General features: G+C 41.3%; 1 protein-coding gene across 3 annotated transcripts in view; it reads left to right on the top strand.

Annotated features, from left to right (window-relative positions):
• The window catches only part of NCOA2 (nuclear receptor coactivator 2), a 193,223-nt gene extending 179,050 nt beyond the window's left edge, over nucleotides 1–14,173 (top strand). For all 3 annotated transcript variants that reach the window (XM_065628012.1, XM_065628011.1, XM_065628013.1), the window contains 2 exons: nucleotides 4,937–5,026; nucleotides 10,429–14,173. In XM_065628012.1, the coding sequence (XP_065484084.1) occupies nucleotides 4,937–5,026; nucleotides 10,429–10,440 (102 nt within the window). In that variant the 3' untranslated portion in view covers nucleotides 10,441–14,173. The remainder of the gene's footprint in view (nucleotides 1–4,936; nucleotides 5,027–10,428) is intronic.
• Nucleotides 14,174–16,719: the final 2,546 nt, after the last annotated feature.

The following is a 16,719-nucleotide window of genomic DNA, read 5'->3' as shown; positions in this document are numbered from 1 at the left end:
AACCAAGGTGACTGATGAGGTAGAGAGCACCTTTTGCATCTAAATTTCCCATTGTGGCCTAGCACCACTGTAGCTAGCACATGTAGTTGGTCCTGAACTCCCGTGGAAGCACCTGTGGATCTAGCTCCTGTTCTCAGCAGGTAAGTTTCCATAGCACAGTTGCAGGTCACCGGTGTTCTTGCCGATTTTCTCAAGAGGGGAGGCCAGGACTGAATGGCAGGCAGCTGTTTCCTAGAGGTAAGAGTGACAGATGCTGGCCTGGACAGTGTGTGGCAGATGCTACTGCCATTGTGTTTGTAGTACCAGAGAATAAGAAGTCAGCTTCAAGAACTATCAGTCTGGCACCTTCACGAGGTCCACACAAACAAGTCCTCTTAATTAACAGGTTCATGTGTTTGTTTCAAAGCTGTGCTCCTGTTTGTGCAACACACAGAATGGAAATTATAGCTTTTCTTAGAAATATTGGCAGAAAAGTACCTCTTCTGTCTTCAGACAGTATCTCCTGTGGGGGACAATCTCCTAAACCTTACTTCTGACACCATAAAGTCGTAGAATCATTTGGGTTGGGAAAGACCTTTAAGATCAAATCCAACTGTTAACCTAACGCTGTCAAGTCCACGACTAAACTGTGTCCCTAGGTACCACGTCTACATGTCTTTTTTAAACAAATTCAGGGATGGTGACTCAACCACTTCCCTGGGCAGCCTGTCCCAGTGCTTGATAAGCTTTCCAGTGAAAAAAATATTCCTAATATCCTATTTTCTAGCCTACATTTGGTAACAGACTATTTACTTTTTTAATGTTGTCCTTCAGCTTAAATAGCTATTTTCTCGCATTTTAGAAAGAGCCATTCTATCAATATGGTTTTTGTTGTTGTTTTTATGTTGTTGGATTGCTTCAGTTTGGGTTTCTCAGGCTTTTTCTTGCAAGTTAAACAAGCCACAGCATTTGAGTCTCTTCTTGTAGGCTTTAAATTCCCTTTCCTTTTCTGCACCTGTTCCAGTTTGAATCACTATTTCCTAGGCACCAGGGCCATGTGCGTAACACTAGTTCTTCCCCATTTTTCTTGGAATACTCTGACAGATATAGCCCCAGATCACATTTGTCTTCTACAGCTGCCACATACTAGTGACCTGAAGTAATCTGGATACTCCCAAATGTGTCACCTTCTCTGATATTCCCAGTTGCTACACCCAGCTGTAGCAGACTTTTATTTGTTATTGGTTCCCAAGAGCATACAGTTGCACATATTTAATGTAGTAAAACAATAGTAAAACCAAAAAAGAAGAGAGTGGGGATTTGAACACAACAGCCCAGTCTGATTTCTCAGCATGCCAATGCTACATAATTTTCCCCAGGAACCTGAATTGAGAAACATGCATTATAGAAAGAGATCTGGGTTTATTTCAAAGATTTCCATGCAGACTACTGTTTCCACTAGCACAGTTCTTGCACTGCTTTTCCTTCCTCTTAGACTACAAGATCTTGTTTCAAGATAGCATGCATCTAACTTCCAGTAAGCTGAATAGACTGAGGTTCTTTATCCATCTCAACATATGGTTTTCAGCCCATCAGTCCCTTTTGTGGGTCTGCTTTAAACCCTGTTGTTGTAACCTGCAAGTATGAACAGAGTAATCAGAGATGGTGATTTAACAGCGACTGCACCAAAGCTGGGTAGAGTCAAGTTCTTGTAATTTCTCTTTCAATCCATGGTTGTCTTGCTCTGTTGATGACAATGTCACACTAGAGAGCACATACTAAAACCCTTACGATTGTCCCCAAATTTTCCACAGCATGTTCTACACAGATGAAACCTGCATTCTTTGTTCCCAAATGTATTGCCTGCCTTAAGTCCTCTGCCTCATTCTGTAACAGTAACCTGTTTTCCTCCTGATTTATCACCCCAGCACTGTGTCATCTGCAAACTGCAAGCAAATGTTTTATCTTTCATCTAGGTCAGAGGTGGCCAACTGGCAGCTGAGGGGCCATTTCTGGGCCACAAGACAGTACTTCTTAGTCCTCAGGAATGTTTGCTGTGCTGCTTCACGTTTTCTGAGAGTCAGGAATAAATAAAAATATTAATATTGAATTGGTTTATTTTTTTCTGTGTTCAGGGCGTAGTGTTTTGCATTTTGGCATCTTTATTTAGCAATTGACCTAGGCTGTGCTAAACTTTTTCTTGTAACTGGTGGTTTTCAAAATGACTATATTTTCTTTAATTCTGCTGACAGTTGCCATTTCATTCATTCTTTTGGCTTTTTTAACAATACCACCTACACTTTTACTTCCTTATTCATTGCTCTTTTTTTTTGTTCCATAATACATAATTTTAACTTCACACGTTCATCTGTTTCTAACCACAGTAAATAACAGTGGTTATGCTACAAATGTGTTCAGGCTACTGAAAAAAAAAAACACTTCTTGTATTATTGGATGGTTTTGGAAGTAATACCTATTACTTGTTAGTAAAAAGCTGTGCCTGGGCTTATTTACCTGGTGAGAAGCAAGTATAGTACTTTTAGTACCAAACAAGTTTGTTTGGCTCTGTCTCCTATCTCTCTTTGTGACACTATATTCTATCATAGAGGCATATCCAGAGCTCAGAAATGCTAAGTTTGGTGTTTTATCTGTTCATACTGGTATATCTCCAGCTTCTCTTGTTTATAACCTAGGCTCCTAGCATCACCAAGCAGAAAATGAAGATTTTGCCCAAAATGTTTGTTTCCCCTGGCTTGCTGTTTATGATGTTTAGAGACTCTTTATGTACTTGAGGGATCAGGCCTTGTCTCATTATTGTCTTCTCCCTTATAATTACCTTAAAGCTCTCTAGGCTGCTCTTACTAGTGTCTTCTAGGAGACGGATAGCAGGAATGCTGAAATGCTAGCTGCCAGCTCTGCAGGCTCCTTCTGCCCAAAACAGCTTGCCCAGGCACAGAGAAAGTCTGGACCTTCACAGTGTTGCCGTGTTCACACAACTTGCTATCTCCTTGTCATCAATGTCGTCTTGCTTGCACAGTGGACTGTTGGTATGGTTTTGCCTGTTACTTGTTTTGCATCACAGATCCATGTTATTTACTGAGTTGTCAGAGGAGCAATTTGAAACCTATGCAAGAAAAGAGACTTTTCAGTATATGAAATAAACCACTATCTAGACATCCACTTGGAGCAGATATTTATTAATCTGCACAGGTGCAGTACTCCCCAGACCAGGATTATCATGGCATCTATGAACCATTAACCTTGAAACAGTATTTTGGTTTTGTTCAGCATACTGGATGAAAGGAGCTCTGGAGTGGTAGAAAACTTTTCTGATTAGACACCTTGTATATAATTCTGCTTTATTAGCAGGAGGCTTTATTAATGTGCATAATTGCAAAGGAATTGTAAAACATCTTCTGTATTGTTTTAGTCAGATTTCACATCAGGTAACACCACTTAACCTGTCTTCAGAAAAGAAGCCTGTGCATTCTGATGAATGTTCATCAATAGCTGAAAACGCTTTTCAAACGTGGATTTTGTTGCTCAGTCAAATGCATATAGATAAAGCTGCAAAGCTGTCTGCTTTCTTTCCAAACAAAATAGCGTTGTTCTCTTCCCTTCTGATTTAAATTTTCAGATTCAGATTTAAAAGTCTGCGCTTTTGTATTAAGAAGCAGAAAGCAACACCTGAAGGCTTGCAGCGCCAAACAACCAATTTCTTCGGAGTTGAAATTCATATGGCAAAGATACTTAAGTTTTTAACCTTTCCTGTTGAACTGCAGTCTTGTCTCTGGCAGCATTTGAAACTGCCTCTTTTGGTGCTTGCGTGGGATTGCATTTACCTTTGTGATGTTTTGCAAAACCGGTGAATAGCAACAGAAACAAGAGTCAGGAGGACCTGAAATGAAAAGACTTTGGTGTGGTAAATTCAAGACAGTCTTACGCCCTTGCTGCAGCAGGTTGCTGTAGCTGAAGTGAGGTGGTGCAGCATCAGAATCTCCTCTCCTTGGCAACACAAGTCTTCTAAAGGGCAGGTGACACAGAAAACATCTTTTTTTCCTTCCAGCAAAATCTGGAGGGGCATATCTTTGCTATTATCACATCCGTCTAGTCTGAGAGAAGTAACAGAGAGAACCAATTCGAGAAAGACTCCCTAGGAAGAGGTTTATCTCCCCGAAAAACTTCTAAGGAAAACTGGATTTTCTAGTATTTCAGAACCGTGCTGAAGGCTGTGTTCTGTATTTTAAACCAGTTGCTACACGATGAGATTAATCCTTTGATTGAGAAAGCAATGCTGTAAATTTAGCAAGCTACTCTTTCCACATAACTAAGCATGACAGACCCTTTGGTTGTGCAGAAACACACAGCTTCAATACTTTTCCTGTGGCTGTGTTCAGAAAGTGGTTGAGACTATCACTTTAGGAAAGCATGCAGCTGCAGGTTTTCCCATTAAATGCTATCTTTCTTCCACTGCTTATGAGCAGAAAAATAAGTGTCATTAAAACTAACTCAATAGTTGGTATAATTCAGCCTGCATGTTATCTCATAAGGCTTTGAAAAAAACGTGTAGTGGTTTGCAAGCAGAAAAGCTGTGTGTTATTGAGGTTAGAAAAGTAGTTATGCGTTTCTGCTTTCAGAACTTTCATAGCAGGCAGGTCCTCTTCAAATAATACTGACCTAATTTGTGGAGCCTGCTTTGTAAAATGTGCACAAGGGTCATAGTATCAGGAATCAAATCTTTGTTGTTGACTGTGAAGCAGAATAATATGAGTCAAACACATGCTGTGCAAGAAGGGTGCTCTAGCTCTATAGCCACTTCCCCAACTGCAACATCATCTCTAAAGTGGATGTTGGTATATGCAAGTAGCAAAGTGGTTTATAATGCTTCTTTTTCATTCCCAGCCCTCTTCCCAATGTATTTTTTAATTAATTCTCCTTAATATCTTGTTACCGATAGGTTAATGATCCTGCTATGAGGGGAGGCAATCTTTTTCCAAACCAGCTGCCTGGAATGGATATGATAAAGCAGGACGGAGATGCAACACGGGTAAGAAATGGCAAACATAGGTGTGCGGAGGCAGCGGCACTGTGAACATACTGTGGTCTGGAATGGATGCAGTATCTTTTTACTTACAAAGTTGAAAGTCCCCAGGATAATAGTAATTAAGCTTTTTGCAATTAATTTTTTTTAATTCCACTTTTGGTGACATTTATATTAAGTTCCTTGTTTAGGTCCCACTAGCGTTACCAAAGCGAATAATACAGAATACATTTACATTAACGGAATACAGTACATTATTGAATTAACACACAGTCACATTCAGCAGACTTATGTATAGTTGCATTCGCTTTTTACAGAGCAATTACGTGACTTTGCTGATGATGGGAAAGACTTGCTGTTGATTTATATTTGCACTGCTGCATGCGTAAGCCACTTCATGTTTCATCCTGCCTAAGTGGTTTTTTTCCACTGCTCATTGCATTATATATACTTAGGGCAAAAATCTCATTAATTATTTAATTTATTACTTTCTATACAGTGCTTCGTCTGAGAAAAGTAGGAGAACTGAACTAATTTTCACACAAATTTCCAGCTGACAGGGTAATTAGCGTTTGCTTAGGTCAAAACCGATTTGTATTCCAGACGGTAACAGTACTAAAGGAAAAGACATTGTGGAGTTCTTGGCGAGCGGCCAAGTCAATGAGGTAGTTACGTGCCCCCTCCTCAGCGGAAGGAGTTTTTTATGGAAGCAACCGGCATTTAACGTAAGTTTGTTACAGGAAACCCGGCATTCCGAGCCCTGATGTGGCTTGAAACTGGAGCGCGGTATTTTCCCCGCGTGACCCGAGCGTCTCGGCTGTGCAGACCCCCCGCAGCTCTCCGCACGGCGGAGCGGCCGCACACGGACACCCGTGTCCACCCCCTGCACGCCTCCCGGTTCCCGCCGTGCCCGGGGCGCCACCTAGCGGCTGCCGCCCGCCGCTCCACCCCAGCGCTCCCGGTGCCGGGTTTTGGGCGGGAGGGCTTAAAATTCACAGAATCACAGAATGTTAGGGATTGGAAGGGACCTCGAAAGATCATCTAGTCCGATCCCCCTGCCAGGGCAGGAACACCCAGATGAGGTTACACAGGAAGGTGTCCAGACGGGTTTGAATGTCTCCAGAGAAGGAGAATCCACAACCTCCCTGGGCAGCCTGTTCCAGTGTTCCGTCACCCTCACTGAGAAGAAATTTCTTCTCGTATTTAAGTGGAACCTCTTGTGTTCCAGCTTGAACCCATTACCCCTTGTCTTACTGTTGGTTGTCACCGAGAAGAGCCTGGCTCCATCCTCGTGACACCCACCCTTTATATATTTATGAACATTGATGAGGTCACCCCTCAGTCTCCTCTTCTCCAAGCTGAAGAGATGCAGCTCCCTCAGCCTTTCCTCATAAGGGAGATGCTCCACTCCCTTCATCATCTTTGTGGCCCTGCGCTGGACTCTCTCCAGCAGTTCCCTGTCCTTCTGGAACTGAGGGGCCCAGAACTGGACACAATATTCCAGATGAGGTCTCACCAGGGCAGAGTAGAGGGGAAGCAGAACCTCTCTCGACCTACTGACCACCCCCCTTCTAATACACCCCAGGATGCCATTGGCCTTCTTGGCCACAAGGGCACAGTGCTGGCTCATTGGCCATTTCCTGAGCTCCCTGTGACTATCGGGACAGGCAGGTCTGAGCCGTCATTCCTGCAGGAGTCATTTTTTTGTAACCTGCTGGAGGTCTCTCCCTTGCACCAGTGTTTCCGTCATCTCCTTGGGTGCGGTGTTGACATCAGAAAGATGGGATTAAATAAATGAATTTTCCTCTTATGGTGAATCCAATAGCAAAATTTAAATTTTTCTACTGTTAGAGAAAAAAAATCTAATAACAGGAGAAACTAAAAAAATTTGACTGGAAATGTAGCAAGATTAATGAAAATTAAGAATGTGAAAGTATTGAGGAAGAAGTAACCGTACATCCATTTTATTATATCCCGTTTTGTGTGCAAGTGTGTGTCTGTGTGTGTGTGCGTGCGTGTTCAAAGCTTCCTGGAGGCCAATTCTTTTCACACCTCATGGTTCATATCAAAATACAGGTGCCTGTCTCTGCGAGTAGAGAATCTGTGCATAGAGAGTCTCTTCTGCAGCCATTTCATGGTCACTTTAATAAAAAGGTGCAGTATGTTCTGCTCTAGCAGAAGCTGTCACGTACTAAGGTGTTATTTTCCTACTCAGTGCATTCCCTAACCAGTTACATTTCCTGTGCTAAGAGAAGCCAGACTGTCAGAGAACAAAATACCAGCTATCACTGAGGAAAGAAAGGGAAAATAAGGCTGTTGAGGGGGAAACGGGCTAAAGAGGAGGAAGGAGGAGATAGATTTTTAAAGAATGGTTGAAGAGAGAAGGAAAAGAGAGTGGATGTGATGGAAGAGGTAGGCAAGAGGGTGAAGAGAAGTCAGGGAAGAGGGTGCAAGTGGAAGGAAATGAGGGGCAGGACTTCAGGGAGGGGATCTGTGGGGTTTAAAAATTAAAATAGTGGAGTCAGTGCCATGGCAGTGAGACAGACAGTGGCCATGCAGGAGAGCAGTTTTGTCTCACCTGGAGAAAAGTGACTCCTTAAAATCTCTTGAATTATTTTGTAAGAGTACATCGGCCCTGCACTTTGTGATTTTATATTCTACTAATGTAGCTCTGACTGTCAGGGAAAATGTAGATAGTTTATATGCACTATAAATACTTTTTACTGAACTTTGAACTGTAATAGAGGTTAAGTAGGTACTATTTTCATGTGTCTGTGATATAAACTACTGCTATGTAACAGGGTTTTTTTTAAAGCTCAAGCTGTGTAACTAGAAAGCTGAGGAAAGGATTAATGTCCTTCATCCCTTGGCAGTTGTGGCTTTAACATATGAAAGCTGAGAGATTCGTCTGACAAATAAGAAACTGAGAAACTCATCTGACAAATTGGAGGGTTTTTTCAATGTTTCATAAAGTTGATCTCAACATCTGTATCATTTAGAGGGATCAGTTCTGTTTAGACTCGAGTAACCAGGAAATAATATGCTGTTGCTGAAATCAGTACAACTATGGATGTCAGATCTCTACGCTTACTGTTTTAGTTTGTTTGCTTAATACTGTTTCACTTTGTTTTAACATGTTAAGAGTAGAGCTTCTACAGCATAAGACTTGCAAGGATACTAGTGTTTAACAGAGAAGCTGTTTTGAAAGTAACCAGAGGACAGAGAATTTTCTGTCCGTTTCAAGGCACAAAGTACCCTTCATTTGTAGAGCTGAAAATAGATGCAGCTGGAACAGTTTAATATAGTATTTTATGATTATTGGAACAAATTTGTATTAACTACTTTCACATGGTAAAAGCAAATTTTGAACCTGCTCCTACTTAAAAGTAAATGTCTGCTTGTAGCTGAGGTATTCGAGGGACGTCCAGTTTAACTAAATACAGTATGGCAGTAATCTTACAGTCAGTGATCTTTGGGATTTTCAGATTACTTCTCTACTCTGAAGTTGCATGCATTGGCCATGGAAGTTATTCTGAGCAATTTTTCCCACGCTCACTATCAGCCTGGAAATAATAATTTATTGACGTATTTATTTAAAGTCCTGTTTGCTTTGGTTGCATCTAAATAAAAAGGGCCGGAGGAATGTTTTTCTAGAGGTACGCTTGTGCCTTCTTTGTCTTCTTCCCTCCTTTATATATTTTATCACCCTGCAACTCAAATCTTTGTTAAATTATTTTTAAAAGACTTGCAGTGCATGATTTTTTTTCAAGTCACTGGTGTAGTGGAAGCATTTATTTAGCACCTCTGTAGCGAGATAGTTTGCTAAATGTCCATTCTGAAGATAAGGACATCTTTGGATTTTCACTTCTGTTCCACGTTGTATGGTCAAAAAAGCACTAGCAGGGTCCCCAAACTGCCTTGTAACGTGTCAGGGAGAAGAGCCAAAGTTTAGCTTGTCCATATTAGTCGGGATTTTGATGGATGCGAGTGTGGTGTCTCTGCGCTGTGACAAAGCGAGGAAGAGCAGGAGCAGGACTCACTGTGTTGGCCTCCAGACTGTGAACATGGTTGGGCACCCACAAAGAGCTGTGCTGGGAATAGCAGGTGTACAGAACAGAGGACCTTGCTTCCCCAAACTGCAGGATGGTTCCTGACACTGGCTTTATTTGACAATAGAGATACATTTCTAGGCCTTCTGTGATTGCAGCAGAAGGTGTGGTAAAGTCCAGACCATGATATAGACAGCTTCCAGAAGGCAGTCTAGCAGCATGCACGTGGTCCAGCGAGGAAGCTCCTACTGCCCACACCGTCCCCGAGCAAATGGAGCCTTCCCAGTCCTGGCAGGAGGCTGCGAGCAAAGAGCTGCTCCACTGCCAGAGCCACAGGACACGAGTGAAAAGCAGCCCTGTGGGAAAAGAAAAATGGGTTTTGGCTGGATTGGCTCTCTGCCCTGCCTGACCACAGCACCCCATGGGAGCAGGAGTTTGCAAGGGGAGGAAGGCAGAGAGGCACAGGCTGCAGTCACTGGAAGGGACGGTCTTAAAACAACTGTGAAAGCCACATCCTGAGGTTTTCTTAAATAAGAAAGTTCAAGCTAATCAGTTCGGCTGAAACCAGTTTGTACTATGTCTAAAGATACTGCAAAGGTACTAAGTAAGAAGTAAAGAACATCTCTAGGGATCATTAGTTAAAGCTTTTTTTACTTCTTTATTCCTTCTTTATAATGATTCTTGGAGGGGAAAGTGAACAAGGCAGTTGTTTCCTTTGAGAGTGATACAGCAGTAAGACAGGGAGATTTTGCACATATAACAAGTATGAGACTTCTCTTAAACCATATTGCTGTACGTTTAGCTGGCGTCTACAGGAGGCAGATGATCCTGAGTTGTTATAATGTCCATGATAATTGGAATGAATTAAGGACCTAAGACCCAGTGAAATTAAACCCCCGCTGATAAAGAATCATAGAATAGTTTGGGTTGGAAGGAACTTTCACAGGTCATCTAGTCCAACCCCCCTGCAATGAGCAGAGACATCCTCGACTAGATCAGGTTGCTCAGAGCCCCGTCTAGCCCAGCCTGGAATGTCTCCAGGGATGGGGCATCCACCACCTCTCTGGGCAACCTGGGCCGGTGTTTCACCACCCTTATTGTAGAAAATTTCTTCCTCATGTCTAGCTTGGAATGAAATTGCAGGTCAATCGTATCAGTGTACATAAAGAAAAGCCTAGCTTTATAAATTCAACTTAATTTTCAGGTTTAAAATAATACACCAATGTATGATTGACAGTGGATGCTGCATCCAGCTCTCATTGACCTATCGATCTTCACTGTCCCAGAAGGAAGAATTCATTTGCTTTTCTCCAATTTCTCTTTTTTTTTTCTTTTTCTCTTTTTTTTTTTTTTTTCCAGAAATATTGTTGACCCTGAGGGTGGTTCGATTGCTCCTTTCTTCAGCTGACTGGGCTTACGGCCCCAAATCCTTACCGGTTGGAAGAGCTGTGTCTGTTTGTCGTGACCCAGCCGAGCTGCCAGCGCTGGTGGCACCGCTGCTGCCGCAGGACTCGCCCCGCCTGCCCCAGGGGAGCCGGGCGGTCCTGGCCCAAGAGCAGCCCCTCCTTTGACAGTCTGAAGCTCACGGACAGACAGTTGCTCAGTCTGTTCACTGCATTCACCTTAGTGCAACTTAGATCTCTCCTGCGAAGTAAACGTTGACAGGCAGTTTTCATAAACCGTGTCAGATTGAATGTATTTAAATGTATGTATTTAAGGAAAAACAACCACGCTCTCGTTCTGTTTCTGTTTAGTTCTAGACTTTGGTTTGGTTGGGTTTTGGTTTGGTTTTGGTTTTTTTTTTTTTGCTTTGTTTTCCCTGGCTTACTCAGTCTGGTGCAAAGGATTCAGTTCCGTCTGAAAACTGGTGGTTTAGACTAAGGCCTGCATTTTGGGGTGGAGAGGAGGCGTGGAGGAGAGTGTAGAAGCAACGTCTGGCACATCTAGAGACCTCCAACGAGCACGTTCCACTGACAACAAGTCAGAGAAGATGAACCAATGTAGAAAACTACACAGACCAATTTTGAATGGGGTTAAAGTTGTAAAACAGATTAAAATTACCCTGTGAGAGGGCTGTTTATAAGGGGCGCTTTGGTTGGGTTTTGTGGTAATGTTTATAATGCAAGTCATGAATCCAAAAATATAAGTTGGTTACATTCTTTTCTGATTAAATTCCTAGCAATCAGCAAAACCTGATTTTTGTAATCTGGCTCTCCTGACTTCTGTCATCTTCCTCTTCTTTCTAATAGAATTTTTAAAAAAAAAAAAGAAGAAAAAAGAAAAAAAAATATTACCCCTTTATTTCCCTAAGTGTGTTTCCAGCAATGTGGATGGCCAGTTACTGGGTGCTGAACAGCAAAGTTCAATGGTAATGCATGTACTCATTATGGTAGTCGCAGAATTGGTGCATAATATCAAATAGCTCAAGATACCTGCTTTAAAGCATGATAATTTATGGGTCCCATCCCCTTAACTGGGAAAATAACAATTCCTGTAATACCTATAGCAGATATCACTACAGACTTCACCACTATCGTGTGTTTCTGGTTATTTTAAAGCAGTGTGAACTACAAGGACGTTTTGTAAGGTACACACAATCCAGTTTATATGTAAACAAGCAATAATTTAAGTTGGAAACTTAAGTGTTTTACTTGTATAATTTTTGTGAGATATACATGTTGTGAAGTTGATTCCAAATGAGGTACTTCAGTATTAAATTAGATATCTTCTTAGCCGTGTGTGTCTCCTGGAAAAGTGTTTTGTAGAGGATCACAAAGCCTTGATTAGACCTAATTTGTAGGCTTGAGACTTCTCATTTTCTAAACGTTGTGATTCTGCTCATAATGTCATTTAACTAACCTATATTATATGCAGCCACTGTAGGAACCAATTCTTGATTTTTGTATGTTTATATCCTTTCGTAACAAATCTTAGAAAAATTGTTACTAAGCAGGCCACTGTTAGGGGCCAGGGATTTTTTCTTGCCCACTGTGGTTGGAATAATCTTTTAGTAAACTGACACCAGTTTCTGAGGACTTTAAATACTAAGAAATGTATGGGTTTGACCTCTGTTTTCTTTCCGCTGACCCCCGATCCACAAACTTGCTAACCTGAATGCAAATTTTTTGATGTCATGTAAAATGCAATGCATTTTGTAATATCTCATCAGCCATGCCTTGTAGGAGTGAAAGGTTTATTCTATTGCCATTTAATGTGCTTTGGTTTTCAGGTAGGAGTTCAAATAAAATAGCAGCCTTGCTATATTAAGTCTGAGGAAACTATGATAAAGGTGGTTCAAAATTGGCTGTTTCTGTAGAAGGCCTTTGATGAAAGCCCAGGAAATGTACAGTTGTGTTTGTCCCTAAGGAGGGCAGCACCACCGTTCTAGAGAAACAACATTTTTTAGCTGTCACTGTTCTGTTACCAAGTTCAAACAGAATATTTATTCAGCTGAGCCATCCTCTCTGCCTACTGATGGGAAACCAAAATAACCGTCAGCCCTGAGATCCGCAGCTTCATTCCTACAGCAAGGGTTTTGTTAAACTTGCATTATATATCTGACAAAAAGTGAGTTATATAAGAAATGTATAAATTTGAAGGAATTAACTTCATGCACCACAAAGTGTAAATGAGTTTTTAAATAATTTTGTTTCTATTCCGTTCTCTCTTGGTTCTTAACGGTAACCTCTTCAGATAGATTATTCTTTTTCACAGTGGACAAAATAGTTTAAATTTGTCCCATTTCACGACAGACCTGCAAACCCTTATCATCTGTAGTGATTATGATACTTCATCATCCATTGCCATTTGGAAAGGAAGGAGATTGTACCTATCACTTTGGCTCCATTTGGGTTCGTTGTGACTTTAGTCATCTTCTAACTAATGAAAGAGAAAAGTGAGTGAAGGAATCTTCTGATCATATTGATCACTATGGAAACAAAAAAAAGCGCCAAATCAATTCCCTTCATTATCAGTATTTTTCATCCTGTATACAGTAAATTTGTTGGAGAAAGTACTTGGATTTTGTTTAACAGAACAATTAATCAGTGTTCTACTTACTAAATGTGAAAGGCGCATAATGTGAAAAATAAGCATATGTACATGGTCATGCGACTTGTTTAAGTGTTCACGTAATGTGGTAAGTTTAAAAAGCGAAGTGAGCTGTTTTGCTACAATGAATTAATTTGTACTCGGTCTTTAAAATATTGTCCCACACCGGTATCCCTTTGGGCCTGTATTAATTGAAAGCAATGTTTTTGCAGTTTATACAATACATTTTTTAATCTTTGTTTAAAAGCGAAATTCATATGAGCTTAACAGATGAAATGGGTGGCACAGCTCCACTTGCAGAACCCAAAGATACACAATCAGTTTTGAAATGCAACTTAAGCCATTAATTGTTGGTGTGAATTTAAAAGTTTTCTAGTATTTGTATGGTAGTATGCTGCCTAAGAGCAAAAGCATTCTCTGCACAGAAGAAAATTTACTGTAGTGGCTTTGATTTTAATTAGAATTTTCTCCCTGGTGTTTCTTTGTAGACTAAAACAAAACCTTTTAAGTTTCTTACTACAGGTAAAAGCTATGTGCAAGAACCTCAAAATGCTAAAATCTAGCATAATGCCTTAGATCTGTTTTTAAGTCTTGTATATTCCTACATAGCTGTCTGATGTATTATATTTGTATAGTGAATTGTGTACAATTTTGGAATAAGTGCATCATCACTTAATCTTTATGTTGTTCAATAGAGATGATGGACACATTTCTTCAAGCATTTACTGTCATTCAATTTTTTCCCTTTATGTCATTTGTGGGTTTTATTTGTACAGTTCATCATGAAATTGCATCTGAGATGTGTGTATATGAAAAGATTATACAAGGGTAAAATTAAGCAATATATAAACTATGGTTCTTCAGGAGAAAGCTTACAGTGTTTCAGGTTGTGATTTATTTTCAAAACGGAGTTGACTCTGAACATCACTTTGTTCACCTGCATTGATGTTTGTATTTCTAGTGTGAGCAGTTTATGCAAAGGTAGATATATTCAGAGAAATTTTAAATACATTTATGCAAGTTAATATTGCTTTGCTGATGCTATTTGCTTATTTGATGTTAAATAATGCTATTGTAAATAAAGAATTCTGTTGTTATTGCATCATTTAATAAATTTTAATGCCTTCGGGTTTTACATGGCTTTAGAGATTTCAACGTGTTTCTGTTGTGTCTTCATTTATTCATAGAAGTGTATAAGATGTAATACTAAAGCACTAGAGGGTAGATAAATCAGCAGATTTTTAAAAGATAGCGGGCTTTCCACGTTGAAGGCGCTTATATATTCCAGCTAGTTGTTGCTCTCAAATCCTTCTATCTTTCTAGTGGTATGTTAATCGAGAAATATTTATTGCGTAGCTTAATGTGAAAACAGTTCACTATGAGTACTTTTTATATCACCGTCAGGACAAAATAGACATCTTCCATGATGGTTTCAGCAGAGGCAGACCCTGAATGGTGCGAAGTGGGACTGGGTAGAGTTAAAGGCTGGTTCTCCTTGCTGTGCCAAATGTTTTCATTTAAAACACTTTGAAATGTTCGACTGGTCAATATAAAACAAACACGCAAACATAAAAGCAGCTACCACAGTGTATGTTTATCAGAATCATCTGCTGCTCCCTCTGGGAAAAGAATGAGGGAGAAAAACTATTTATGTTCAAAATTTTAGAAGAGTACTCCAAAGAGGATTTATTTAAGACTTCCAAATACTCTTACCCTTTCACCATTCCTAGCAAAACAACAAGGCTTCTCCTGCAGTTCGCTTGCCTTCAGCAGAATGGTGGTGATCCTTGGATATAAGGAAAATACTGCCCCATTAAGGAAGGCAAGGAAGGGAGAATGTTTCTTCCCAATGCAAGTTCAGAAACAAGTAGAGAAAACATCTGGGTATAGTATAAGGAAAAATGTTTCCTATTGGAACTTTGCATTGAGGCACAATTATCTCTTTATTATTTATTAATATTAAAAATTAAAATTATTGACAACTGGTTTAGCTAAGACTCCTCATGTCAACGTAAATATGATGAGCTAACTATGACCTCTGATGTAACTGACTTTAGGAAAGAAAAGTGCTGCCTTTAGCTTTCCGGATCAGGCTTTGTTGACAGAGACCAGTCACAGGGCTTTGAATTATTCCCCAGCTTTGTTGCTCCCTGTGTATCCCAGTTCTCCGTGTGTTGTGCCCAGTATGGGAGGAGGGCTGCATGTCACGCTGTGCTTGGGGTCAGGCTATGGTAAGGGAAGAGATCAGCTTTGGGGATCTGCCCTCGGCCTCTCGGGCTCCGAATCGTGGAAGTAGCGATGGTAAGCACAGCCTGAGTGAGCCTCTTGACCAAATTCTCCCTGTCTCTTGAAAGAAAAATTGTGGTGAAGCCTTCATGATAAATTAATTCTCATGCTGAAGAAAGCAGAACCCAGAGCAGCCTTGGGTGGTTCTGTGGCCTTGGGCGCGTAACAGGTACATGCAACTTGTGTCCTTGTACCTGTCTGTGCTACGGTGTTTCTAGGTGCATGTATGCTGTCTCTACAGGGACACAGTCCACATCAGCAGAGGGTGTCGCTCTGCTGCTCCCTGTCCTCCCCTAGAGCCACAGCAATAAACCGCTTCTGCTCTGACCTGATCTAGATCGCAATTAGGGTTATTTCCACAACAGCATCTGCTGCCGTGACTAGGATTCACACGTCCTGCTTCGCTGGGAGGACCATCAGCTGCTCCCTGCCAAATCCCTGGTGCTGTTTGAAAATCCCTGCTGGGACTTCGGCCGAGGGTCATCGGTGGGCTCCTGTGACATGTGAGGATGGCTCAATCCCAGATTTTAATGCAGGTCATTCACTAAAAGTTTCCACTCTTTAGCCAGCTAAAAGAGGGAAGAAAGATCACAAATTGATCAAGTCCTTAGGAGAGGTAGGTCAGGAAATGTCCAGGTTGGAATTACAGTGTGAGTGAACCTGTATGAATGGTGGTGCTTGAGAGCTGGGTGTTGAGGGCTGTGTCACTTAGGGACAGACTCTTGGGACATCTCTCAGCTGCAATAGAAATTGCCCAAGCAGTTAAAGACTCAGGTGGTGTGACCAGCCCCATTAGCCCTTCCCTGTCTCTGGTTCAAATCTGAGCTGCCTTTGGTACCAATGCTCATGACCTTGGCCAGCATGGTAGGGTCATGCTAGATGTTGTCACCTGGAGAGAACCCCTCACATGTCTTGTTTCCTTCTCTTTAGTCTCTGGTTCTGGATTGTTGCCTTGGGGGTGAAAAACATAGAGGTGATTGTTTTGAGGGGATTAAGTCTTCTTGGGGATGCTTGAACCTCTTCTCCTATCCCTTTGCCACAGGTAGATCTCAGCTTTGCACTCCGTGACTGAGGAGCCAGACAACACAGGCTCCCTCTGACTTGACTTTGTTTTCCCCAAAAGAGTGAAAATGGGACCCAGTCAGAGGAAGCTCCACTGCCGCCAAAAGCAGCTCCAGCTCGTTTTGTGCACACACTGTCCTCTCCAAAAGCCCAGCAGTGTCAGTGTCCTTTGTGGGTGTCCTGTGTCTGTGTGTCTCTGGGATTTGTGCTCAGCTTTGCTACCGGGTGAACCTGCAAACAGGAAAGAGGCTT

Source organism: Caloenas nicobarica, chromosome 2 (assembly GCF_036013445.1).
Source record: "Caloenas nicobarica isolate bCalNic1 chromosome 2, bCalNic1.hap1, whole genome shotgun sequence".
In the NCBI taxonomy this organism is placed as follows: Eukaryota; Metazoa; Chordata; class Aves; order Columbiformes; family Columbidae; genus Caloenas; species Caloenas nicobarica.
The sequence above is the reverse complement of the archived record's forward strand: the minus strand, read 5'-3'. Positions and strand labels throughout refer to the sequence as shown.